At 46.1% G+C, this 26,276-nt stretch overlaps 1 protein-coding gene across 1 annotated transcript in view; it reads right to left on the reverse strand.

The window, feature by feature from the left end:
- Positions 1 to 26,276, reverse strand: part of LOC119957952 (cytochrome P450 2C42-like) — a 64,175-nt gene that overhangs the window by 32,195 nt on the left and 5,704 nt on the right. Inside the window, exons 2-3 of the mRNA XM_038786177.1 lie at positions 13,201 to 13,363; positions 1,052 to 1,201 (exon numbers count right to left, since the gene is read on the reverse strand). Of these exons, the coding sequence (XP_038642105.1) occupies positions 1,052 to 1,201; positions 13,201 to 13,363 (313 nt within the window). The remainder of the gene's footprint in view (positions 1 to 1,051; positions 1,202 to 13,200; positions 13,364 to 26,276) is intronic.

The raw sequence follows: 26,276 nt of genomic DNA on the forward strand, positions 1-26,276 counted from the left end.
TATGTCTAATTGTCTTTTGAAGGATGCAATTGAGCCTGTAGCCAACATGCTGATAGGCAATGAACTCAAATCATAACTTTGCTACATTAAAAAAAGTTATCTCCCTTAATTCCTTTGCAGATGTCTTAAATCTATGTCCTCTGATTATCGATCCACCTCCCACCAGAAAAGGATGCTACTCACTTGTACTCCCGAAACTCCTCTGAATTTTGAACATCTTTTTTAAATCCCCCCTTAACCTTATGTTCCCAAAGAAGCGCCTCATCCGTGGGATCAACGTAAAATTAATTCATTTTATTTTCTTCCTTTCTCCTGAAGTGCTGGCCTCTTGCCGGCTTGAGCTCCAGCAGCTCTCCGGTTCTTCATTAACGTAGACAGGTTATTCAGTGGTGGAAGGCATCACTGCAACCAGGACAGAAACCTGCCTTCACTTGACATCCATCTGTGAGGAGTCACTGGACATTGACTGGGTGAATTTTTTTTTCTTTAAACCTCAAGTTAATTACCACAGACCCAAGTGCTGACCAGTCTATTGAGGGATGAACAGATAACAAATGGCCTTTCCCCACTTCTTTATCCAATTGCTGTATCAAAACGTAAAGGCGGTCAGGGCAGCACTGTGGCGCAATGGTTAGCACTGCTGCCTCACAGCACCGAGGTCCCAGGTTTGATCCCGGCTCTGGGTCACGTCCGTGTGGAGTTTGCACGTTCGCCCCGTGTTTGCGTGGGTTTCGCCCCCACAACCCAAAGATGTGCAGGGTAGGTGAATTGACCACGCTACATTGCCCCTTAATTGGAAATAATGAATTGGGTAATCTAAAAAAATTTTAAAGTGAAGGCGGTCTTAAATTTTGATTTTTATTATATAATTTAATTTTCCATTAAGGGCAAAGATAATTTTGGACCATGCCCTCTTCACTAACCCTTGCACCATTTCCATGCCACATCCTTTCACTCAGTTTCACTCCTATCTTTGGTTTGGAACTTGAAAAAAAATAGCAACTTTACTAAGATTTGAAAAATAAATTCCTCCAGTATTCTATTCAGAAACCTTTTTTGTTTCGGATAGCTGTAACTAGAAACTGGGCTTCCTCCTGGTTCCGCTGTTCAATACTCTTTCTCCCCATTCCAAAATTCTTCAGGGTGCTGAGAGTGAATCTGCGAATCTGTTTCCATCTCTCCCCATTGCTGGAGGCAATTCCTGAATCAGAGACATTTAACACAAATGTAAATAACTTGGGAGTAAAATTTTCTATTTGCTCCGGACAAAATATCCGGAATATTTTTCAATATTTTTTTCTCCTCTTTGACACAGCCTCCAAGTACCTCACCCAAGCGGTTATTTCTCTAGGTGAGAGTTGTAGTGTTGTGATGGTGTCAGGATCCCTGCGTGAGGGAGAGAAATACAGGGCAACACGGTAGCACAGTGATTAGCGCTGTTGCTTCACAGCGCCAGAAATCTAGGTTCGATACCTGGCTTGGGTCACTGTCTGTACGGCGTCTGCACGTTCTCCTCGTGTCTGCGTGGGTTTCCTCCAGGTCCAAAGATGTGCTGGTTAGGTGGATTGGTCACGCTAAATTGCCCCGTGGTATCCAAAAGTTGGGTGGGGTTGCTGGCTTACGGGGATAGGGTGAAGGTGTGGGCTTAGGTCGGGTGCTGTTTCAGGGACAGGTGCAGACTCGATGGGCCAAATAGCCTCATTCTGCACTGTAAATTCTATGATTTTAATTCAGCTTCCAGGAACTCCTGGTGCAAAGTGTCCATAATGTAGGTTATGATTATGGTTCCAAAATAAGTGGTTTAGATTTATTGCCCTCAGCCTTGCTGTCTCACTGTTGCCACCTTCATCCGAAGAACAAACTTGGGCAAGGTGCTGGAAGGCTGTGTGCACCAGGGAACCATACGCACAAGGGTATGATTCATTCCACAGATAATTGGAGAAACTGACAGCCACATGCAGATCATGTATAAAACTGCTAAACTGTCAAGATCCCGCTCAGTATCTGTGCAGTTCTTGCTTTTTTTCCTATCCAATCCCAGTGTTCTCACAAACAAAACAAATCAAGGTCTGTAATTTCTATCTCCGTTATCTCACTTCTGACACCACTAAGATTTGATCAGGAGTAACAGATTTCTCAAACGTTTGAGGAGTCAAACCAGTTGTCATGGAAAGGTATGCTAACCCATGCAAAGACCGGTTCTGCAATCCGGCATCGGGTGCGTCGCCACCAGTGGGGCCCCGGAGCATGGCAGTCGGTTCGTCACCAGTGGGGCCCCGGAGCATGGCAGTCGGTTCGTCACCAGTGGGGCCCCGGAGCATGGCAGTCGGTTCGTCACCAGTGGGGCCCCGGAGCATGGCAGTCGATTCGTCACCAGTGGGGCCCCGGAGCATGGCAGTCGGTTCGGCACCAGTGGGGCCCCGGAGCATGGCAGTCGGTTCGGCACCAGTGGGGCCCCGGAGCATGGCAGTCGGTTCGGCACCAGTGGGGCCCCGGAGCATGGCAGTCGGTTCGGCACCAGTGGGGCCCCGGAGCATGGCAGTCGGTTCGGCACCAGTGGGGCCCCGGAGCATGGCAGTCGGTTCGGCACCAGTGGGGCCCCGGAGCATGGCAGTCGGTTCGGCACCAGTGGGGCCCCGGAGCATGGCAGTCGGTTCGGCACCAGTGGGGCCCCGGAGCATGGCAGTCGGTTCGGCACCAGTGGGGCCCCGGAGCATGGCAGTCGGTTCGTCACCAGTGGGGCCCCGGAGCATGGCAGTCGGTTCGGCAACCGGCACTAACCTTGATTTGTGGCAGACGCCCGATGCTCAGCTCAATCACGATCCACATTTCCGGCATCACGGGGCAGAGATTTATATATCTGCCCCCTAATTCAGGCTTTTAATAACATTACTGCAACAGATTTTTAAAATACAATCTATATACACATTGTGTTGTTACTCGTGTCTTAATAAAGCTCGTAGTCTCAAATGTGGAGAAGATGCTTTATTGTGAGTTTGTTCTCTCTTCAGAGCTGTTTCCTAAGGTTACCTTCAGTGTTCCTAGCTGGTGTGTCTGGGTGTATCTGTGTTGCTCCAAGTTCTGCCCTCTGTGAAGTGTGTCCTCACTTCCTGTCCCCGTCTATTTATATGGCTCTCCCGTGCCCCCTCTAGTGTTTGCTCAGTTGTATTGCATCTAGTTAACTTGTGATCACCACATCCCCCTTTTTCTCTTTACATATTTTCTGTACATCGTTAAAGAAAATTGTACATCCTGTCCACGTGTATTTATAGCTCTCCCTCTGGTGTTTGCTCAGTTGTTTTGTATCTGGTCAATCTACGATCACCACATCCCCCTTTTTCTCTTTACATATTTGCTGTACATCGTTAAAGAAAATGATAGAAAACAGTTACTTATGATATGCGTATCTATACAGGTGATAGTGCTATTGCATATTTTACACAGCCAATGTAGTTATATGTCCAATCTTAATAAAAACATTTATGAGTCCAAACTTGATGAATTTGTTCAGAGCTTTTTTTTTTCTTTTTGTTGTTGATGACGTGGTGATATTGATATTGCAAGGCCGCTGTGAATGTTGTTGGTGTTCCTTGTTATTTTAAGTACCCAATGCATCATCCCGAGGTGTTTGCATGGTCACCTCACTGATGTTGACTGGCATGGACTTTTTTCTGTGCTTGTGGTATTGATGTATTGTCTCATCCGCCTTGGATGCTGGTGTGCTTGCTCGTTCTGGAGCAGACGTGAGTTTGTGCGATTCGTTGTCATCCCATGACATGTTTGTAGTCTTGTCATCGTTTTGCAGTGTGCTGTGGCATTGTCCTTCATGTGCCAAGTAGTACCATTGTGTACAAGTCGTTGTTTCATTGCTGTTGTTTCTGTCGTTCCTGTTTTTGTTGTTTTCGTTGCCGTACTTGTTGCTGTTTTTGTCGTTTCTGTCTTTGGTGTTGGCACTGTCGTTGTTCCTGACTTTGTTGTTTTCGTTGCCTTTCGTGTTGCTGTTTTTGTCGTTTCTGTCTTTGGTGTTGTCGCTATCTTTGTTCCTGACTTTGTTGTTTTCGTTGCCGTTCTTGTTGTTTCTGTCTCTGTCGTTGTCGCTATCTTTGTGCCTGACTTTGTTGTTTGTCTTGTCGCGCTTCATGTTGCTTTTGTTCTTGCTGTTGTTTGTCCCGTTTCTGCTGTGCTTTTGACTTTTGTTTGTCTTGTTATACTCTATTCGTGTCCCGAGTGGATAATTTGAGTCATTGAGCATTTCGTCTCGAGAGTGGTGCGAATGATCTGATGTTGCATCGGTGCAGGTGACATCAATCATTTGTGGAGAATTGGATTCCTCATCTTTGCTTTCTTGGTGCTCCTCTTCCGGAGTCAAGTTCTTCTCGATTTCATTTGACGCGGTGTCTCTGGATTCTTGGCGCTCCTCTTCTGGAGTCAAAACCTCCATGATTACAATTGACGTGGTGTCTGTGGACTTCTGGCGCTCCTCTTCTGGAGTCCAAATCTGCATGATTTCAGTTGACGTGGTGTCTCCGGACTCTTGGTGCTCCGCTTCTGGAGTTGAAATCTTCATGATTTCTGTTGATGTTGTCTCACTGGACTCCAGGTGCTCCTCTTCTGGAGTCAAAATCTGCATGGTTTCTTTTGGCTTGGTCTCTCTGGACTCCAGGTGCTCCTCTTCTGGAGTCAGAATCTGCATGGTTTCTTTCGGCGTTGTCTCTCTGGACTCCAGGTGCTCCTCTTCTGGAGTCAAAATCTGCATGTTTTCTTTTGGCTTGGTCTCTCTGGACTCCAGGTGCTCCTCTTCTGGAGTCAGAATCTGCATGGTTTCTTTCGGCGTTGTCTCTCTGGACTCCAGGTGCTCCTCTTCTGGAGTCAAAATCTGCATGTTTTCTTTCGGCATCGTCTCTCTGGACTGTTGGGTGGCCCGACTCTGTGCTTCTGTACAGACAAGCTGAGAACTGTCAGTCTCGCTGTGATCCTGTACGTCGAGTGCGATCACCTTGTTACTGTTTTCGCTCTGTGCTTCGGTACAGACAAGCTGAGAACTGTCAGTCTCGCTGTGATCCTGTACGTCGAGTGTGATCACCTTGTCACTGTCTTCGCATGCAGTGGGTAGAGGTGCATTGTCTTCTTCTTGTTCATGTGAGCTTGTTAGACTTTCATAGTCTGCTTGTGGTTGCTCAGATACGGCAGGTTGACCTTCATGGTCTTGTGCATGCATGGTGTCAGTGGTTAGATGTACGTTGTCTTCTTCCTGTTCCTGTGAGCTTGGTAGACTTTCATAGTCTGCTTGCGGTTGCTCAGATACAGCGGGTTTACCTGCATGGTCTTGTTCATGCATGGTGTTCGCCAGGGAGTGTTTGCTTGCATCCCTTTTGGAGTCTTTCATCACTCGCACTGTGGAGCCTGTCATCGCTCGCTCTGTGGAGTCTTCCTGTGCTCTCTGTGTGGCGTTGTCGTCGTCTAGGGTATTGCTGTCATCCAATGTATCGACGAGCTGCCATGGCATCATGGTGTTGGATTCATCTACCATGAGTAGAGTCGTGTTGAGCTTTGCAACGGTGTCGCTGATGCTGTGATCAGCATGTCCAAATAACTCCTCCATGTCTGAGTAGTATTCTTTGAAACCCATTTCATCTTCGTTGGCTTCTTCTACCACGAGTTGATTCGTGTTGACCTTTGCGACCGTGTCGCTGATGCTGTGATAAGCATATCCGACTGACTCAGCTGTGTCTGAGTAGTATTCTTCGAAAACCAAATCATCCTGTTTGGATTCTTCTACCACGAGTTGATTCGTGTTGAACTTTGCGACTGTGTCGCTGATGCTGTGATAAGCATATCCGACTGACTCAGCCATGTCTGAGTAGTGTTCTTTGAAAACCAAATCATCTTGGTTGGTTCATCTACCACGAGTTGGTTCGTCTTGTGCTTTGCGACCGTGTCGCTGATGCTGTGATAAGCATATCCGACTGACTCAGCCATGTCTGAGAGGTAATCTTCGAAAAACAAATCATCTTTTGTTGTTTCGGAATTCTTTTTGTTCTCTTCACTTTGGGTGGTGCAGACTGCTTTTTTCAGGGTGTTGTGCAAGTTGTTTTTAACTGTTGGTTTAAGTTCAGGCGTTTTTCTGTGTTCTGAGGCAAGAAAATTTGTGTTTACCACTTTAAGTGTCTTGTTTGCAATTTTCGGGCATTTCCCTTTTAAGTGGGCGTGGTCGGGATGCTCAGACGTCATGACGTCACGCGCAGGAATGCATTGCGCATGCGCAAATCGGCCTTCCTCCTTCACTGTGCGGTTTTGTTTCCATTGCGCATGCGCGGCGTGCGCATGCGCATTACGATCCGCGACCAAAACTTTTTTTGACTGCGCATGCGCGGCTTGCGCATGCGCATAACGATCGGCACCGCGATATTTTTTAAACTGCGCATGCGCGGCTTCCGGTTCCGGCGCATGCGCAGATGCAATTTGTAGTTCTTTGCTTACCGGAGACTGCAAAATGTGCTCCGACGCCATTTTTTCGCGGATTTCAGCGATTTTTCTGTCCCATCTGGACTGGATTTCTAAAAGTTGTAAGTTACCTTCTCTTCCCGATTTGGACTGGGTTTCAGCGTTTTGGCTTTGTGAGAAATTCGTGTTATTTCTTCTTTTTGATCTGTACTTTTCATTCGCGATTTCTTGTTCTTTTCGTGATTTTTTAAGTTTTGCATCACTCAGTCTCTGTGCAGTTTGGACTCTGAGCATGTCTTGCTGTTCAAATTTCTCACAGTACTCTTCAAATTTGTTTAGTAACGTTTGTAAGCTGTTTCTGTCTTCATCTTTTGAGTATTTAAATCCATTATACACTTTCCTATTTACAGGCCCTGCGGTGAGAATTGCTATTTTAATGTTGTCGGAGGCGTCTTGTACCTCATTAGCTACGAGATCCAAATCAAACATTTGTTTAAACCTTTTCCAGACACCTCTTACATTGCCAGTCAGGTCTAGCTGCTCTGGGTATCCAAGCCACATCCTCGAATTAGCGATGTCTTCCCAAGTCAAATGTCCAGTAGGAGATTTCCATGCCATTTTGAGCTTTCTGTATCTGCCACTGAGTTGTCCTGTAGTAAGCGTCTGAAGCCACTCCTGGGTACCATGTGTTGTTACTCGTGTCTTAATAAAGCTCGTAGTCTCAAATGTGGAGAAGATGCTTTATTGTGAGTTCGTTCTCTCTTCAGAGCTGTTTCCTAAGGTTACCTTCAGTGTTCCTAGCTGGTGTGTCTGGGTGTATCTGTGTTGCTCCAAGTTCTGCCCTCTGTGAAGTGTGTCCTCACTTCCTGTCCCCGTCTATTTATATGGCTCCCCCGTGCCCCCTCTAGTGTTTGCTCAGTTGTATTGCATCTAGTTAACTTGTGATCACCACACACATTTCCTACATTCCTGACACAGTTTAATGATAGGGTCAAAGTAGTTTATCAAGGGCAACAGTTTAAATACAACACATAATCAGAATGTATGGGGTGGACATTCAACTCGTGACAGGTGAGAAGGTTTATTGGTCTCAGATCAGACAAACTGAATGGCCTGGTCTCTGCTGCCAGACGTAACTATCACTTCAGGCTACCTTGTCCTTTTGTTTGTGTCTTCTCTTTCTTGTCTACCCATTTATATACCTTATTTTCAAGGAGTTGGTGGCCGTCTCATGTTAATCACTCACTCAATCATGTCTTTCCATTCAATTATCCAAGGGGCAGATAGATGCACAAGGCCGACATCTCACTTTCCAGCCTCCCCTTGCCCCTGATATCACCTTATTGCTTATCTCTTGTAAGATCATCTTGTTTATTTAATGTTGATTGTGGCTTTATGTGATCACAATCAGGATTATCCATAAGAGGCTTGTATCTGAAGAAGCTCTGTAACCTCTTTAGAACTCTTTGGAGAACAATGAGCGATTGACTGTGTTGTATTTTATCTCCCACAAGAACTGGAGAGTTCCCTGAACTTGGGACAAAGAGAGAGCAAATCTTATTCCTCAGAAACCACAACCTCAGCATTCCTTCTTTAACTATTATTTCTCACTATTTTATAAAAATGATCATTGTCTTATCTATTGTACAAAAACTGATGAAATGTGAAGTCTCCCCAACTTAGTCATTTCTGCCCAGGCAATTCATTACACGATGCCGGCTGGTGATTTGAAGGGGGATTGAATGTTTTGCACTGTACATACTAGAAAGCAAAACTTCTCTACTGTATTTACTGTATGTCCCTGTTTGTTGTGTCCTGCCCTTGTTTCACATGTGTTTATCCAGTCTGACTGAGCCAGGTTGCAGCAGAGTATCCAAGTGGCAAACCTTCACATGAACCATCAGATCTCCTTTCCCTCTACCACTTAAGTATTTCTCATGTCCCCAGTTTCTATCCCTCACAGGCTGAAACTGATGTCGGTACCCAAGCTTTGATTTATTAACTAATTCATAATCATCTGCCATTTCTGCTGCTAACCTCACAGTTTTAACCCTCTGCTCTTCCACATGACTTCTCACTACATCAGGAATTGAATTTTTAAACTCCTTCAAAAGTATAATTTCTCTGAGAGCTTCATTTGTTTGGTCTATTTTCCAAGCCCTTATCCTCCTGTCAAAATTAGTCTGATCCTTTCAAACTCCATGTATGTTTGACCAGGTTCTTTCCTTAAATTTCTAAACCTTTGTCTGTAGGTTTCAGGGGCTAGTTCATATGCACCTAAGATAGTTTCTTTCACCTCATACGTCCCAGATACCTCCTCTGATAGTGATGCAAACACTTCACTTGCCCTACCTACCTGCTTTGCTCGAGTCAGTAATACCCACATGTCCTGTGGCCATTCCAGTTGCTTTGCCACCTTCTCAAATGAAATGAAAAAGGCTTCTACCTCCTTCTCATCAAACCTTGGCAATGCTTAAACATGTTTAAATCGATTCCCACCAAGCCTTTGACTGTGACGCTCTTTCTCTTTATCCTCATCACTTTCCTCCAACTGTACATTGCCCTTTACATTTGCCAATTTTAACTGACTGTCATGTTTCATGCCCATTTTTTGAAGTTCAAACTCTCGCTCTTTTTCCCTTTCCTCTCTCTTCTTCCCTTTTGTCTCTCTCTTTTTCTTTTTTCTCTGCGAGGGCTATTCATTATTTGTTGCTTTCTTCTCCTCTTTTCTTTCACCATGATCTGTATCTCCCTTTCTCTTTCTTTTTGTTCTGCTAGGGCTATTCTTTGTTTCTTTCTTGGCTCTCCTTTTCCTTTTCCCTGATCTGTATTTCCCTTTCTCTCTATTTTTCTCTCATTTTGTATTCAAGCTGCTTTAATTCTTTTTCATGTTCAAGTTGCTTGATTTGTAACTGAATTTTTGCCATTTTTAATGACTCAGACTATAGCTCAGGTAATTTTAAATGCTCAGCTAGCACCGTAAGTACCTCTTTTCGTATTCTGTCAGGTGTTAAGCTTAACTGTGATGTTTTTGCCAAATCTAAAAGCCTGTTATTAGTCTCTGTTCGTAAGGTACTATGTATGACCGTCTCCATCCCCAAAAACGTCAGAGCCTCTGAAAGAACCATTGTCCACAACACACTCCCTACTTCAACTGGAATACCACACCTGAAAAGCAACCACAATATGCTCACCCCTCACTATCTTTAAGTTCACAAAGCCAACCCAATAGATAGATTTTATCCCGGACGAGCCCCCAATTGTTACCGGCCAGGATTTAGCGAACCCCAAGTGTATCATGGAGTTCACCTGACCCATAACTTTGAATAGATTTTGGTTATGGGGAGCACAAGGGCCCACTTTCCAGGTGTGATGGAACAGAGAACTAAAAGTATTTTAAAACAAAAAAGCAATGCTTATTCTATGAATCCAATTAACATTTTTAAACACACCCTGTAGTTGACATCCCAAATCGAGAGTAAAACAGACAGACAGCACACCTCCATCTGCACTCTGACATCACTGCAGCTATTGAATAAACACCCATTTCTTAAAGGTACTCTCACATGACAATATGGGGATTGACATTGCATTCGTTACTGATTGTTCTTTATTGTTCGGTGTAAATTTGGGAGAAAATGTGAAAAAGGAGGAGAATAAAAATATATTTTTTTTAAATACCTCCACTCTATCCGGTTAAAAGCCTTCATTGATGATTTGGAGTTGGGGACCAAGGGCAATGTGTCCAAGTTTGCAGATGACACTAAGATGAGTGGTAAAGCGAAAAGTGCAGAGGATACTGGAAGTCTGCAGAGGGATTTGGATAGGTTAAGTGAATGGGCTCGGGTCTGGCAGATGGAATACAATGTTGACAAATGTGAGGTTATCCATTTTGGTAGGAATAACAGCAAACGGGATTATTATTTAAACGATAAAATATTAAAGCATGCCGCTGTTCAGAGAGACTTGGGTGTGCTAGTGCATGAGTCACAGAAGGTTGGTTTACAAGTGCAACAGGTGATTAAGAAGGCAAATGGAATTTTGTCCTTCATTGCTAGAGGGATGGAGTTTAAGACTAGGGAGGTTATGTTGCAATTGTATAAGGTGTTAGTGCGGCCACACCTGGAGTATTGTGTTCAGTTTTGGTCTCCTTACTTGAGAAAGGACGTACTGGCGCTGGAGGGTGTGCAGAGGAGATTCACTAGGTTAATCCCAGAGCTGAAGGGGTTGGATTATGAGGAGAGGTTGAGGAGACTGGGACTGTACTCGTTGGAATTTAGAAGGATGAGGGGGGATCTTATAGAAACATTTAAAATTATGAAGGGAATAGATAGGATAGATGCGGGCAGGTTGTTTCCACTGGCGGGTGACAGCAGAACTAGGGGGCATAGCCTCAAAATAAGGGGAAATAGATTTAGAACTGAGTTTAGGAGGAACTTCTTCACCCAAAGGGTTGTGAATCTATGGAATTCCTTGCCCAGTGAAGCAGTTGAGGCTCCTTCATTACATGTTTTTAAGGTAAAGATAGATAGTTTTTTGAAGAATAAAGGGATTAAGGGTTATGGTGTTCGGGCCGGAAAGTGGAGCTGAGTCCACAAAAGATCAGCCATGATCTCATTGAATGGCGGAGCAGGCTCGAGGGGCCAGATGGCCTACTCCTGCTCCTATTTCTTATGTTCTTATGTTCACGGCGTCCAGCGTCACTACTACCCTCTGCCAGTGCCATAACTACATTCAGAACCCTCCTTGTGTTTGAAAAAAGCTGCCTCCCTCTTACAAACCCTGTTTGATCTTCCCTATCACCTTTGGGAGGCACTCCTGCAGCATTCCCGCTAACACCTTCGTCAACACATTTGCATCTACATTCAAGAGTGATATGGGCCGAAACGACCCACATTGTGTCAGATCCTTATCCTTCTTGAGCAACAAGGAGATCAATGTCTGCCTCAAAGTCTGTGGCAACACCCCCTTCCCTATTGCCTCCTCAAACATCCTCACCATCAGCAGCGCGAGCTTATCCCTAAATTCTTCACAGTACTTCACAGGAAACCCAACCAGCCCTGTTAGCTTCCCCGACTGCATCCTCCAAATCGCATCCTTTATCTCCTACTCCCCTATCACCCCCTCCAATGTGATCCTATCCACCTCCCCCAACCTCAGATATTCCATACCACCTAGGAATTCCCGCATTCCCTGATCCACCCCAGGTGGTTCGACCGATACAATCTCTCATGGAACTCCTCAAAAACACTTAATCTCGTCTGGAGTCACCACCAACTTCCCTGTCCCATCCTGAACCTGAACAATTTCCCTTGCCGCTGCCTCCATCCGACGTTGACCTGCCAGCATGCGTCCTGGCTTCTCTCCATACTCGTAGACCGCTCCCCTCGCCCAATTGGTGCACTGCCTTCCTTGTGGACAACCGGTCAAAACTCGCCTGCAACTCCTTCCTCTTTTCCAACAGTGCTGGATCCACATCCTCTGCATACCTCCTGTTCACTTCCAATATCTCAACTATTAACCTTTGCCGCTCCACCCTCTCCTCCTTATACACCTTTGCCTTAAACAATAACAACAACAACCTTTTATTGTCACAAGTATGAAGTTACTGTGAAAAGCCCCGAGTCGCCAATTCCGGCGCCTGTTCGGGTAAGCTGGTACGAGAATTGAATCCGTGCTACTGGCCTTGTTCTGCATCACAAACCAGCTGTCTAGCTCGCTGAGCTAAACCAGCCCCATATCACCTCCTCCCTCACCAGTGTCTTCAAAGCTTCCCACACCACCACCTGCGAGACCTCACATGGACAATTAAACCGCACATATTCCTGGATCACTTCATTCAAAGTAATTTAGCTGAGAATTTTCTTTCTACAGTTCAGAATCTCATCAGGATGAGCAGCAGCTGGGCTTCCATTGATTGGACATCGGATGAGGAACAATATGACCAATAGCAACCTGCTGTTGAAGGACATGGGCTGGTCATTAGAGCGGAGATCAGCAACTACAGCCTGCCTTTCAAAGATCTGCAGCTGGACAGTGGAGGGGGTGCAGGTCCCATGAGTCATTAACCATGACATGGTGAACAGGAAGAGGCAGAGTTCCCTTGATGTGACGGTACTTCAGGAGGCTCAGTTATGTCGGGTATTGACAAACATTTGAACTTCCTCGGGCAAGTGCAGCTCCCTGATGGTAATGTTAAAGTGATAACTGTTCTCAATGTTTTTGCTCCATAAAATCCCAGCGTCTCCCAATTGGCAGCTACAAATGCTGAAAGCTTTCCAGTGTCAGTTTGGTACAGTACTGGAATTCTGGCATCTGAGTTAGAAGATGTGGGTTCACGTTCATCTGCAAAAACTACAGTGCACATAACATCGGCTGACACTTTATTGCAGTTCCGAGGATCTCTTTAGCATGTGTCGTTTTACTCAGGCCGTTTCTTATTCAGGTAGATGTAACGATCCATGACAATGATCAGCAAAGTGCAGGGTAGCCCTCAGTGTTCCACCCAACTTTTATTCCTCGAAGAACACGAAAAACATACACCTGGTCCTTTATCAGCATACAATTCAGAAGGACTTTAATTAAGTTACAAAGAGCTTTGTGATGCCTTGAGGATAGAAAAAGTGTTTTAGAAACGCTAAAGAATTAGGATTATCACTGGAAGAATAAACAAGTTGGGCTCATTCTAAATTTTCAGTTATTAGGGTCGCAAATGCAGCAATAATAATTCAAATAGAGAATATGAAGTTTGCTCACCGTAGTCATTTGACAATGTTTTGAAGACAGGCAAGACATACCTGCCGCCGAAGTCATGCCCTCGCTCGATCAACGCTTCTGTCACCGCCTCGTGGCCACACAGCACCACTGCAGGACAACTGCCCAACCAAATGGTGAATACGGGGCCGTATTGCTCACCCAGCTGAAGAGAAATGATAAAGAAATAACAATTGTTAATTGTATTTCATCGACTTCTAGCAAAGAATCTCTTTCCATCCTGTTCCTAGCTCTAAACCTGACTCGTCATAGAACATAGAACATTACAGCGCAGTACAGGCCCTTCGGCCCTCGATGTTGCGCCGTCCTATGAAACTCTTCTAAAGTCCCTCTACACTATTCCTTTGTCGTCCATATGCCTATCCAATGACCATTTGAACGCGTTTAGTGTTGGCGAGTCCACTACTGTTGCAGGCAGGGCATTCCATGCCCTTACTACTCTCTGAGTAAAGAACCTACCTCTGACATCTGTCCTATATCTATCTCCCCTCAATTTAAAGCTATGTCCCCTCGTGCTAGACATCACCATCCGAGGAAAAAGGCTCTCGATGTCCACCCTATCTAATCCTCTGATCATTTTGTATGCCTCAATTAAGTCACCTCTTAACCTTCTTCTCTCTAACAAAAACAGCCTCATGTCCTTCAGCCTTTCCTCATATGATCTTCCCTCCATACCAGGCAACATTCTTGTAAATCTCTTCTGTACCCTTTCCAATGCTTCCACATGCTTCCTATAATGTGGCGACCAGAACTGCACACAATACTCCAAATGCGGCCGCACCAGAGTTTTGTACAACTGCTGCATGACCTCATGGCTCCGAAACTCAATTCCTCTACCAATAGAAGCTAACACACCGTACGCCTTCTTAACAACCCTCTCAACCTGGGTGGCAACTTTCAGGGATCTATGGACATGGACACCGAGATCTCTCTGCTCGTCCACACTACCAAGAATCTTACCATTAGCCCAGTACTCTGTCTTCCTGTTATTCCTTCCAAAATGAATCACCTCACACTTTTCTGCATTAAACTCCATTTGCCACCTGTCAGCCCAGCTCTGCAGCTTATCTATGTCCCTCTGTAACTTGTAACATCCTTTTGCACTGTCCACAACTCCACCGACTTTAGTGTCATCTGCAAATTTACTCACCCATCCTTCTACGCCCTCCGCCAGGTCATTTATAAAAATGACATCAGCAGCGGCCCCAAAACAGATCCTTGTGGCACACCACTAGTAACTGGACACCAGTCAGAGCATTTTCCATCAATCACCACCCTTTGTCTTCTATCAGCTAGCCAATTTCTGATCCAAACTGCTAAATCACCCTGAATCCCATGCCTCTGTATTTTCTGCAATAGCCTACCATGGGGAATCTTATCAAACGCTTTACTGAAATCCATATACACCACATCAACTGCATTACCCTCATCCACCTGTTTGGTCACCTTCTCGAAGAACTCAATGAGGTTTGTGAGGCACAACCTACCCTTCACAAAACCATGTTGACTATCTCTAATCAAATTATTCCTTTCCAGATGATTATACATCCTATCTCTTATAAATCTTTCCAAGACTTTTCCCACAACAGAAGTAAGGCTCACTGGTCTATAGTTACCGGGGTTATCTCTACGCCCCTTCTTGTACAACATTCGCTATCCTCCAGTCCTCTGGCACTATTCCTGTAGACAAAGATGACTTAAAGATCAAAGGCTCAGCAATCTCCTCCCTACCTTTCCAGAGAACCCTAGGATAAATCCCATCCGGCCCAGGGGACTTATCTATTTTCACACTTTCCAGAATCGCTAACACCTCCTCCTTATGAACCTCAAGCCCTTCTAGTCTAGTAGCCTGTATCTCAGTATTCTCCTCGACAACTTTGTCTTATTCCTGTGTGAATACAGATGAAAAATACTAATTTAGCACCTCTCCTATCTCCTCGGACTCCACGCACAACTTCCCACTACTGTCCTTGACTGGCCCTACTCTTACCTTAGTCATTCTTTTATTCCTGACATACCTATAAAAAAAACTTTAGGGTTATCCTTGATCCTACCTGCCAAACACATTTCATGTCCTCGCTTGGCTCTTCTTAGCTCTCTCTTTAGAGCCTTCCTAGCTAATTTGTAACTCTCAAGCGACCTAACTGAACCATCACGTCTCATCTTCACATAAGCCTCCTTCTTCCTCTTGACAAGTATTTCAACTGCTTTAGTAACCAATGGTTCCCTCGCTCGACAACTTCCTCCCTGCCTGACAGGTACATACTTATCAAGGAAACGCAGTAGCTGTTCCTTGAACATGCTCCGCATTTCCATTGTGTCCATCCCCTGCAGTTTTCCTCTCCAGCCGATGCATCCTAAGTCTTGCCTCATCGCATCAAAATTGCCTTTCCCCCAGCTATAACTCTTGCCCTGCGGTATATACCTATCCCTTTCCATCGCTAAAGTAAACGTAATCGCATTGTGGTCACTATCACCAAAATGCTCACCTACCTCCAAATCTAACACCTGTCCTGGTTCATTACCCAGTACCAAATCCAATACAGCCTCGCCTCTTGTTGGCCTATCTACATACTGCATCAGGAAACCCTCCTGCACACATTGGACAAAAACGGACCCATCTAAAGTACTCGAACTATAGTGTTTCCAGTCAATATTTGAAAAGTTTAAAGTCCCCCATAACAACTACCCTGTTATTTTCGCTCCTGTCCAGAATCATCTTTGCAATCCTTTCCTCTACATCTCTGGAACTTTTCAGAGGCCTATAGAAAAGCCCTAACAGGGTGACCTCTCCTTTCCTGTTTCTTAACTCAGCCCATACTACCTCAGTATTCGAGTCCTTATCAAATGTCCTCTCAGCCACCGTAATACTGTCCTTGACTAACAATGCCATCCCTCCCCCTCTCTTACCACCTTCCCTGAGCTTATTGAAATATCTAAACCTCGGCACCTGCAACAACCATTCCTCGCCCTGCTCTATCCATGTCTCCGAAATGGCCACAACATCAAAGTCCCAGGTACTAACCCATGCCGCAAGCTCACCCACCTTATTCCGGATGCTCTTGGCATTGAAGTAGACGCACTTTAAACCACCTTCCTTCCTGCCGGTACACTCCTGCAACTTTGAAACCTTACTCATGACCTCACTACTCTCAGCTTCTTGTATACTGGAGCTACAATTCAGGTTCCCAATCCCCTGCTGAACTAGTTTAAACCCTCCAGAAGAGCATTAGCAAACCTCCCCCCCAGGATTTTAGTACCCCTCTGGTCCAGGTGTAGTCATCTTCTGTTGCACCTCAGATACAAGGTGTAGTGCGAGAGGACTGGAGAATTGCAAATGTTACACCCTTGTTCAAAAATGGAGACAAGGATAAGCCGAGCAACATCAGGCCAGTCAGTTTAAACTCAATGATGGGGAAGCTTTTAGAAATTAAAATTTGGGACATAATTAGCATAATTTGGGCAAATGCAGAATAATGAAGGAAAGGCAGCATGAATTTGTTATTGACAAATTGTGTTTCACTAACATTACTGTTTCTTGATGAGGTAACAATGTGGATGAGGGTAATGCAGTTGATGTGCTGTACATGGACTTCCAAAAAGCATTTGATAAAGTGCTGTGCAACAAGCTTCAGAGCAAAACTGGAGCTTGAAATTAGCTGAGTGACATGAAAGAGAGAATAGTGATGAACAGTGGTCTATCAGACTGGAGGAAGGTTTAAAGTGGAGATCCCTAGGGGTTGGTGTTTGTGCCCCAGCTCTTCCGGATATACATAAATGACCGAGACCTTGGTGCACAGTGCACAACTTCTAAATGTGCAGACAAACGAAACTTGGAAGTATTAGGAACTGTGAGATGGATAATGTAGAAGTTCAAAAATAACAGACAAGTTGGTGGAAAAGGCAAGCAAGTGGCAAAATAAATTTAATGCAGAGGAGTGTGAAGTGATCCATTTAGCAAGGGAGAATGTAGAGAAACAATATAAAATCAAGGGTACAATGCTAAAGGAGGTGGAGGAGATTGACCTGCATATATATGTGTACAAATCATTGAAGATGGCAGGAATCCATACAATCCCTATAGTGCAGATGGAGACCATTCAGCCCATTGAGTCTGCACCATCCCTCTGAAAGAACACTCCACCCAGGCCCACTATTCCTGCCACCCCATCTAAACTGCACAACTTTGTTACAGTGGGAGGAAACCAGAGGACGCGGAGGAAACTCACGCAGACACGGGGAGAACAGTAGAAACTCCAGACAGACAGTCACCCAAGGCCGGAATTGAATCCTGGTCCGTGACGCTACGAGGGAACGGTGCTAACCATTGTGCCACCCAGGTTGAGAACATGGTGAATAAAGCATGCGGCATCTTGGTCTGTACTAACAATGGCACAGAGTGCAAAAACATGGAAGCTATGGTAACCTGTATAAAACATTGGTTCAGCCTCAACTGGAGTATTGCGTGAAGTTCTGGGCACCACACTTTAGGAAGGTGAAAGCGATAGAGAGGTCCAGAAAAGATACACGGGAATGGTTCAAGGGAAGAGGAATTTCAGTTATGTGGATAGATTGGAGAATCTGGGGCTGAGTGCAGAGAGCCAACACATGCACACGGACAGAATGATATCCTTCAAGTCACAAAGGGGAGAGGAAAAATGCATCTCACCCCGACAGATTATTTTCCAGTGTTTAACTTTCCTGAAAGTGCTCAATTATGGCAGGGTGCAGTTCCACTGGTATCTCATTCAAAAGGCCATTCTTCAATAGAATATGAGTCTATTGAGTTGCTAGCAGCTTTTTAATTTTGGGATCCTCACCATTAAACCCATTCCTGGTGACACACAACAGCTCCGTAAATGTTTTTTTATAATCAAAGCCACTGATCGATAACACAGTTTGCATGTATATTGTGCTCTTAAATAGTAAAACATCACAATGAAAAATAGATTGACAAACATCAGAACTGAGCTACAGGAACTGTTGACTTCTATCTTTATCAATACCACAAGATGCGAAGATGTTCCGTGTATTGGACAAATGACCACACAACCAGTATATTAATTCAATTATAGTTTATTATTAAACATTATTATCAAACACCTATTTACGGGGTCGAATGAGCAGTTATTATTGTTCATGAAATCCATTCCTAAAATGTGCTCTGCGTTGGGGGGGTTGTTCGACCAGAATGACAGGGTGATTAGTGGCTATTGTTCCAACATGGACAGGTATAGGGGCTGTAATAAATCCTTCCTGCATGTGCCCAGTAAATCCGCTTAGTGTGATGGTGTCCGCAATTGGCCATGGCGCTTTGAGGAACAGGGTGGATTAATTTAGTGTGATCTGAGAGCCTCCTGTGTCGCAGAGAAAATCAACCGAATGTCCCCGGACTTTGCCTGTGACTACCAGCCTCCTGACATTATCCTACCATGTATCACAGACCCATATTGGAAAGGCCGGACACCGTCAATCGAGGGAGTGATATGCAAGATCATCTACGTGGGCGTTTACGGTATACATGGGCCAAGCGTTACCTTCTAGCTGACGTGGTGGGCGATCGTGGTCAGGCCTATTGTTCCTTGGTGGGGGGCTAGTGTGTCCCTGTGGTCTTTGGTTTCAGTTATAAGATGGCGGATTTTGTCTACATTCGCGGGCGTAGTGGCCCGATTGCCCACAGCTATAACATGACCCTCGGGGCACATAAGGTGGACCCGGTGTTCTGGTGTATAGCTCTCTGGGGTATTGTTCCCTTGGATATTGTTTTCTTTGTTATGGGCCAGAGTATAGAGAACCCCAAAGTGTATCATGGAGTTTACCTGACCCACGGCTTTTACTAGATTGTGGTTATGGGGAGCAAATGGCCCACTCTACAGGTGTGGTACAGCAGAAATCGAAAAGTTTTTTTTAAGCAAAACAATGTTTATTCTATGAACTCAAGTTAACCTTTTTAAAACATACAGTGAACTTCTTAGCAACCATCAATTCAAATATACCCCCAAGTAATACAACACAAAATAATCCTTAAACTTTCCTTTTAACATCCACAACCAAAAACTTATAACAGAAGCACATCAGGTTTAAATTCACTCCTGAGAACAGTTATCACTCTGAATTCACCAAATGATCAAAAGATAGTCTTTATATGGCAGAGAGAACAACATTACACCTTCTCTGGCTGACTGCAGCCCCAACACTAAAACAAAACCAAAAAACACACCCAAGCTTTTCTCAAAGTGAAACTAAAAAGCAGAGCCAGAGCTCAGCTCCATCCACACTCTGACATCACTACAGTAACTTGAGCAGACAAACATTTCTTAAAGTGGCATTCTCATGATACCTTGGATATTGTTCCCTGGGACATTGGACCACTCCTCTGCACTCACTTGTCCACTACTAGTCTTAACTGGATGCATGGCACCTTCCAAGCCATCCTGTCATATTTGGTTCTGCAGCGACTGTTCCCATGCTCTAGATAGACGTCTGAGTACCCATGCTTCATTATGTGTCTGCTCTGCTGGGTCGAAGTTTGCGCAAGCCTTTCTACCTGCTTCTGTGGCGTGTGAAGCTAAAGTGTGGGCCCATTTTGTAGTGTCTTCATCATCTAAATTAGCACGATTTAAGTCTCCAAATAGTGCCTTAAAATGTATCCAGAGGCGACCAGCAAAGGCAGTCGGATGTTCCCCTTTCCTCATTTTTCTTACATTCCTCCTCCTTCTCTCAATTGACTGCGGAGCGTCTCCAAGACCTCCTCGGTTCCTCTTAACTGAGTCAAGCAGCACACTACGGCCATTGGCTTTTTAAACTTTGTTACATTCTTCTTATAAATTTTACACAAATCCTCCCACGAAGCTTGTCCTATCTTCCTTGAACCTGATTCGATGTTCACACAAAGATTTGCCCATTAGGGCCATCCTTTCCTCTTTAAGTATTTCCTTAGTACATCCTCCCATATGGGACACTTCTGTGACATGTCAACTACTTCTACCCCAGTTTGCTGCTGCGGATTCATCTCCCTCTCTATCAATTGCGCTGCCATTTCCTCACTATTTAATTTGGAAGGGGGGAATAGGGAGTCAAGCGAACAACAGTTACGGCTTACGGCTATGTTCTGGTTCACAACCCCTCTAGATGTGCGTGCAAGTCTGCAGAGTTTACCCTATCTTTCCCTGTTAATTTTGCATGCGGTTAGTGCACATTTCCAAAATTTGGTTATTTGGCCAATACGAAATTCATGCTTGTGGTGCGTTTTGACTTATTCCAGTTTCATCAAAGTTGTGGGATCTCTTGGAGTAACAAAGTCACTTCTAGTCGAATCCCATCAGAGTCACCAATTAATGTTTACTTCTATCTTTATCAATACCACAAGATGCGAGTACGTTCCGTGTATTGGACAAATGACCACACAACCAGTATATTAGTTCAATTATAGTTTATTGTTAAACATAGAATAAGGTCGATTCTTAATAACTTACACGCTACTACACATTAGATGATATCTAACAGCTTAAATGACCTTTACTTAACTTTCAAATGACCTGCTCTGTGTAGGTTAGATAAGGCCCTTATCTGGTACCCCAAGTGTGGCAGCAGGAAGTTACGTCTGGGCTGAGGTTGGTCCTTCTGGTAACTATCGCTGGTCCTTGAACTTCGCTGGTCGATATGCTACAAGTGGTGGGGTAGAGGCCGGTGCCAAAAGAGACAGAGCGTTGGTCACGCAATTCCTCTTATCCTCTGATCTTTCGAGCTCTTTTGGGCGGTCCCAACTCGGGATCCAGTGGATTGATAGGATTTGGATCACCCTAATTGTGGCCAATTAGGGGCAGGTACCTTGATAGCTGGCCGGGTCCTGGTTATTATTGCTCAAGGCACGTATGCACTCCCAAATAATGTGAATAGCCACCCCCGAGTCTGTTACTCATGTTATGTTTCAATCTGAGCCCCATTGGGGAGATCTGTGATTGACCTCTAGCAGGTGCAAATTTCTGCATAGGTCTGGATTGCTTTTGCCAATACTCACAAGCTGTGTCTTGTCTGCGTCCCAGCCTGACCACAATTCCCATTATCCTTTGTGGGCGGCCATTTTCGATGGCCACAGACCAGACATTAAAACAGATGCCCAATGTTTAGTTGGAAAGGTTGGTGCGGAGATCAATCTTAAAGAAAACACAGATGATGAGATTCAGGAAGTGAATTCTCGATACTGGCGCCTAGACAGCTGAAAACATATCCATCGGACTTCCGGTTGCCGTGATGCGGAGCTAAGCCGCACGTTCGGAGGCTCCCGCTTTTTTCAGGACTTTTGGGCTCTTTTAAGAGCCCGTAACGGCGCTTGTCGGACGTTTCCTGGTGTGGGAAGACATCAGCTGCGTCTCTCTGCCGGTGGATGTACTGGACCAGGAGCGGAGCGGTCAAAAAATCGGTTTTGGAGCAGAGAAAGGTGCAAGGGAGGAAGACCAAGATGGCGGTGGGTGGGGAATCGGCAGCGTGGCGGCAGTGGGCGCAGGAGCAGCAGGAGATGCTCCATCGCTGCTTCAGGGAGCTGAAAGGTGAGCTGCTGGAACTGCTAAAGGCCTCGCTTGACAAGCTCACAGCAACTCAGACGGCCCGGGGGCAGAGAGCTGCGAGGTCCGGCAAAAGGCCTCGGAGAATGAGGACGAAATCCGAGGCCTGGCAGTCAAGGTGGAGTCACACAAGGTGCTCCACAAGAAATGGCAGGTGGGGATGGAGGATATGGAGAACCGCTCGCGACGGAAGAATTTGCGGATCCTGGGTCTCCCGGAGGGGCTGGAGGGATCGGACTTGGGGGCCTACATGGTCACGATGCTGAACTCGCTAATGGGAGCGGGGTCCTTCCAAGGGCCCTTGGAGCTGGAGGGGGCCCATCGAGTGTTGGTGAGAAGGCCCAAGCCGAACGAGCCACCAAGGGCAGTGCTAGTGCGGTTTCACCGCTTCGTCAACCGAGAATGTGTGCTGAGGTGGGCTAAGAAGGAGAGGAGCAGCAGTTGGGAGAATGCGGAGATCCAAATTTAACAGGACTGGAGTGCGGAGGTGACGAAAAAGAGGGTTGGTTATAACCGGTCGAAGGCAGTGCTGCACAAGAGAGGGGTGAAGTTTGGCCTGTTACAGACGGCGCGCCTTTGGGTCACTTATAAAGACCGCCAGTACTACTTTGACTCCCCGGAAACGCTGGGCCTTTGTCCAGGCAGAGAAGCTGGACTCGGACTGAGGATTGAGAGGGGGTTGGGGACTGATGTATAGTGTTCGGAGGCTCTGTTCGCCCTTGCTTTTTTCTGTTGGTTTTTGTTTTTTCTTTCTTGTGGGAAGCTTGGGGGATGTTTTGTAGGCCCGCTGTGGCGCGAGCCTTCTCGTCCCACGTTTTGGGTTGAGGGGCGGGGTTTAAGCTGGAGGCGCGGGGTTTTTTCCCGTGCTGGAATCGGAATGGGGGGTTGTGGCGCGCAACTGTAGAATAGGATCTCAGTGACTCACACGCATATTTATACACAAGCTCCCTGTGGCATGTTTGTTTGTTTGTGTTTGTTTAATGTTTAGTGTTTGGAATTTAAATAGGTTTTTCACAGCCCCACGCCTAGTTTGTCCGCAGATACCTCTGAAAACTTGCCAGCAAGCTCATCAGCCAAAACCGCTGAGATCTTGCCAGAAAGCATTTCATAGTTGCTCTTCCGATTTGACGGTAGAGGCAGTACCGCAACCCCCACGATGACTACATTCTTGCCCGTTCTTGCCTGTTACCCAGGCAGTGGAGTAACGGCACTTATCCCCGCCCTGTCTGAGGACACCCCCTCTGGTCAGCTAAGCTCGGGTAGAGCACATCCCGTCCTACCCGGGGATTCTATCCAATTCTTACCCGCCGCGGCCCATACGCACCTCATTTTGGCTCTTTCATTTCAAAAGTTTTTGTTTCAGTTTACAGTGACTCTTCGGTTGCTTCCCCTCATGCTATTTACATCCTCAAACATTGGGACGGTAAATCGCACAGGCTGCGAGACGGCTCGCACTGTGTCAGTATTTTTCACGAATGTCTTGTCCAGAAATTCGGTTTAAAAAAAAAATGAGGGAGTCACAGATGGTGACCAATTATAACGGGAAATTTGCACTAAAGAACAGATGGACTAACGCACGAGATCCTAAGCAAGATAATAACAGATATTATGCTTGTATTCACAGAATTCCAGAAGGTCAAAGAAGGACAAGAAGAGAAGAAAGAAGAAAAGAGAGGAAAAGATGAAGACGACCTCCATCTTTGTTGTCTGGATCATAGGGTCCCTTTGGTTGTGCGCGAATGCGAACCCCCTCACCCCCACCCACAGGCCATCAATGATTCACTCCCCCATAGCACACAGAGCCCAGTAACAACCAACAGTACCCCAACATGGTGTGATACGTTTATTACATGGTATTCCGTCTTGTATGTTGTTGAAGCACTTCTAGCACTGGCGATACTTTGCAGTATCGTGCAGACCATTCGTATGAAGAAATGGCAAAGGAGAGCCTACCGCTCTCGCACCCCGGTATACAGAATAAGATCCCCTATTTTCGGTTTCCACCAGGCCCCCGAACCCCTTGACATGTAATAAATTACATTCGTTTTTTTTGTTTATGTGTCTTCGTTTGTGAATAAATAAATGTGACCGTTTATGGAATAAAGGAATGTAAACTCTGCGTTTGACTGCCAAACCAGAGAGGATTTGAATGCTGCTATTTGTACAGTTAAGAAGCTAGAATATTTTTGAATAGTTTATTGCGGATAGTTAGAGGCTCCAGTTTTTTTTATTTTGTAATGCACGCCCTTAAAGACATAGCGCCCCCATAGAGTTTTGATAATGTGTATGTAATATTGTTTAGTTAAAAATTTATTGCATAGTTAGGGTCAGAGTAGAGCCCAGACATGAGTGCCCACTTTGTCAGAGGACGAAGACATCGCAGTAATGTGATCCGTCACGCTTCGCGTCGCGGGTCACAAGGAGGGAGTGTAGCCACCTGGGGTTGCCACGTCCCGATTCAAAATGGACACTCGCAAGGAGTGCAGGGAAAAACGGACAACACCAGAGAACACAAGCAGGTGCAAGGTTTCCTGTGTATTAAGATTTGCAGAACCCAGACAGAACCAAAACCAATAACCATTAACATATTAATGAGCTATCTCCAGGGACAAAAAGAAACATTGAAACAATCGAGACCAAGACAGACTCCCCGGCGCCAGTGGAAGCTAAAACAAAGGCAGGCCAACGACCACATAGGGCCCGCCCAACGATCAGGGAACACCTCCGGTATTGGAGAAAATCGATAGGAATGATTGGGACATGGTCCAATTAATTGGGACCAAGTCCGGGGTCCGCCCAGAAGGGCGCGAAACCCCTGGGGGCTATAAGATAGCGTCCCCAAGTTCAGTTCGCTCTCTTGGCCTTGGCTCTCAGCGAGGAGTGACCTGCCTAACAGCTGCATCAACCAAGTAAGTCTAAGGTCAACGCACGCTACGAGATAGACACTCCTAGCTACTATTCCGTACCAGTTCGAAGCCAGCAGTATCAGAACCGGACAAAAGCCATTGTTCCTCTGACCTGGTGGGCCACTCGAAGCTAAGTTTAGGCTTTTAGTAGCAGTTGTAGTTTAGTAAATAGAGTTTATGCATGAGTAGTAATTGACTGTGTGTATAATAAACGTGTATTGATTTCAAACTTACTAACTGGTGTAGTGAGTTATTGATCAGTACTCGGTTTTAAACCCTGTAGTGGTATCAGAAAGATACCTGGCGACTCTAGAGCAAAGGTAATTAAAACAGAGCAAATTAAGGGAAAGCATAACGAGCAACATACTGGAGTGCGGAGGTGGCAAAAAAGAGGGTTGGTTATAACCGGTCGAAGGCAGTGCTGCACAAGAGAGGGGTGAAGTTTGGCCTGTTACAGCTGGCACGCCTTTGGGTTACTTATGAAGACCGCCAGTACTACTTTGACTCCCCGGAAACGCTGGGCCTTTGTCCAGGCAGAGAAGCTGGACTCGGACTGAGGATTGAGAGGGGGTTGGGGACTGATGTATAGTGTTCGGAGGCTCTGTTCGCCCTTGCTTTTTTCTGTTGGTTTTTGTTTTTTCTTTCCTGTGGGCAGCTTGGGGGATGTTTTGTAGGCCCGCTGTGGCGCGAGCCTTCTCGTCCCACATTTTGGGTCGAGGAGCAGGGTTTAAGCTGGAGGCGCGGGTTTTTTTCCCGCGCTAGAGTCAGAATGAGGGGGGGGACTGTGCCGGTCGGGGGGGAATGGTGGTTGGGGTGGCGGGAGCATCCGGGGTCAGCAGGAGTCAGCTGACTTACGGAAGTACAATGAGAGGGGCAACGCAGCGAGGGGGGGGGGCCTAGCTGGGGGGGGGGAGGGGAGGGGGCTGTCGGGGGGGGGGGGGGGGAGTAGGGGGGTTACCGGGTTGCTGCTGGAAGGGCTGAAGGGGAACTGATGGTGCGGGGGGGGGGGGGTCGGGATGAGGATCTGCCACCGTGAGGAACGGGCAGTGCGGGGACTGCGGGCACGTGGTGGGCCGAGGAAGAGTTATGGCTGACCGGTACACAGTGAGGGGGAATAGCTCTCCGATTCGGCTGGTCACATGGAATGTAAGGGGGCTGAATGGGCCGGTCAAGCGGGCCCGGGTGGAGGCGCATTTGAAGGGGCTGGCGGCGGATGTGGCTATGCTCCAGGAGACGCACCTTAGGGTGGCAGATCAAGTAAGGTTGAGAAAGGGGTGGGTTGGGTAAGTGTTCCATTCGGGGTTGGATGCGAGGAACCGGGGGGTGGCGATTTTGGTGGGGAGGAGTATGTCGTTTGTGGCGTCGAGTGTGGTGGCGGATAGTTGTGGCAGATATGTGATGGTGAGCGGTAGGTTCCAGGGGGAGTGGGTGGTGCTGGTTAATGTGTACGCCCCAAATTGGGACGATGCAGGCTTTGTGCAGCGTATGCTGGGCCGGATTCCAGACCTTGAGGCGGGGGGCTTGATAATGGGAGGAGATTTCAATACAGTACTGGACCCAGCACTGGATCGCTCCAGGTCCAGGATGG

This window comes from Scyliorhinus canicula, chromosome 27 (genome assembly GCF_902713615.1).
Source record: "Scyliorhinus canicula chromosome 27, sScyCan1.1, whole genome shotgun sequence".
Lineage (NCBI taxonomy): Eukaryota > Metazoa > Chordata > Chondrichthyes > Carcharhiniformes > Scyliorhinidae > Scyliorhinus > Scyliorhinus canicula.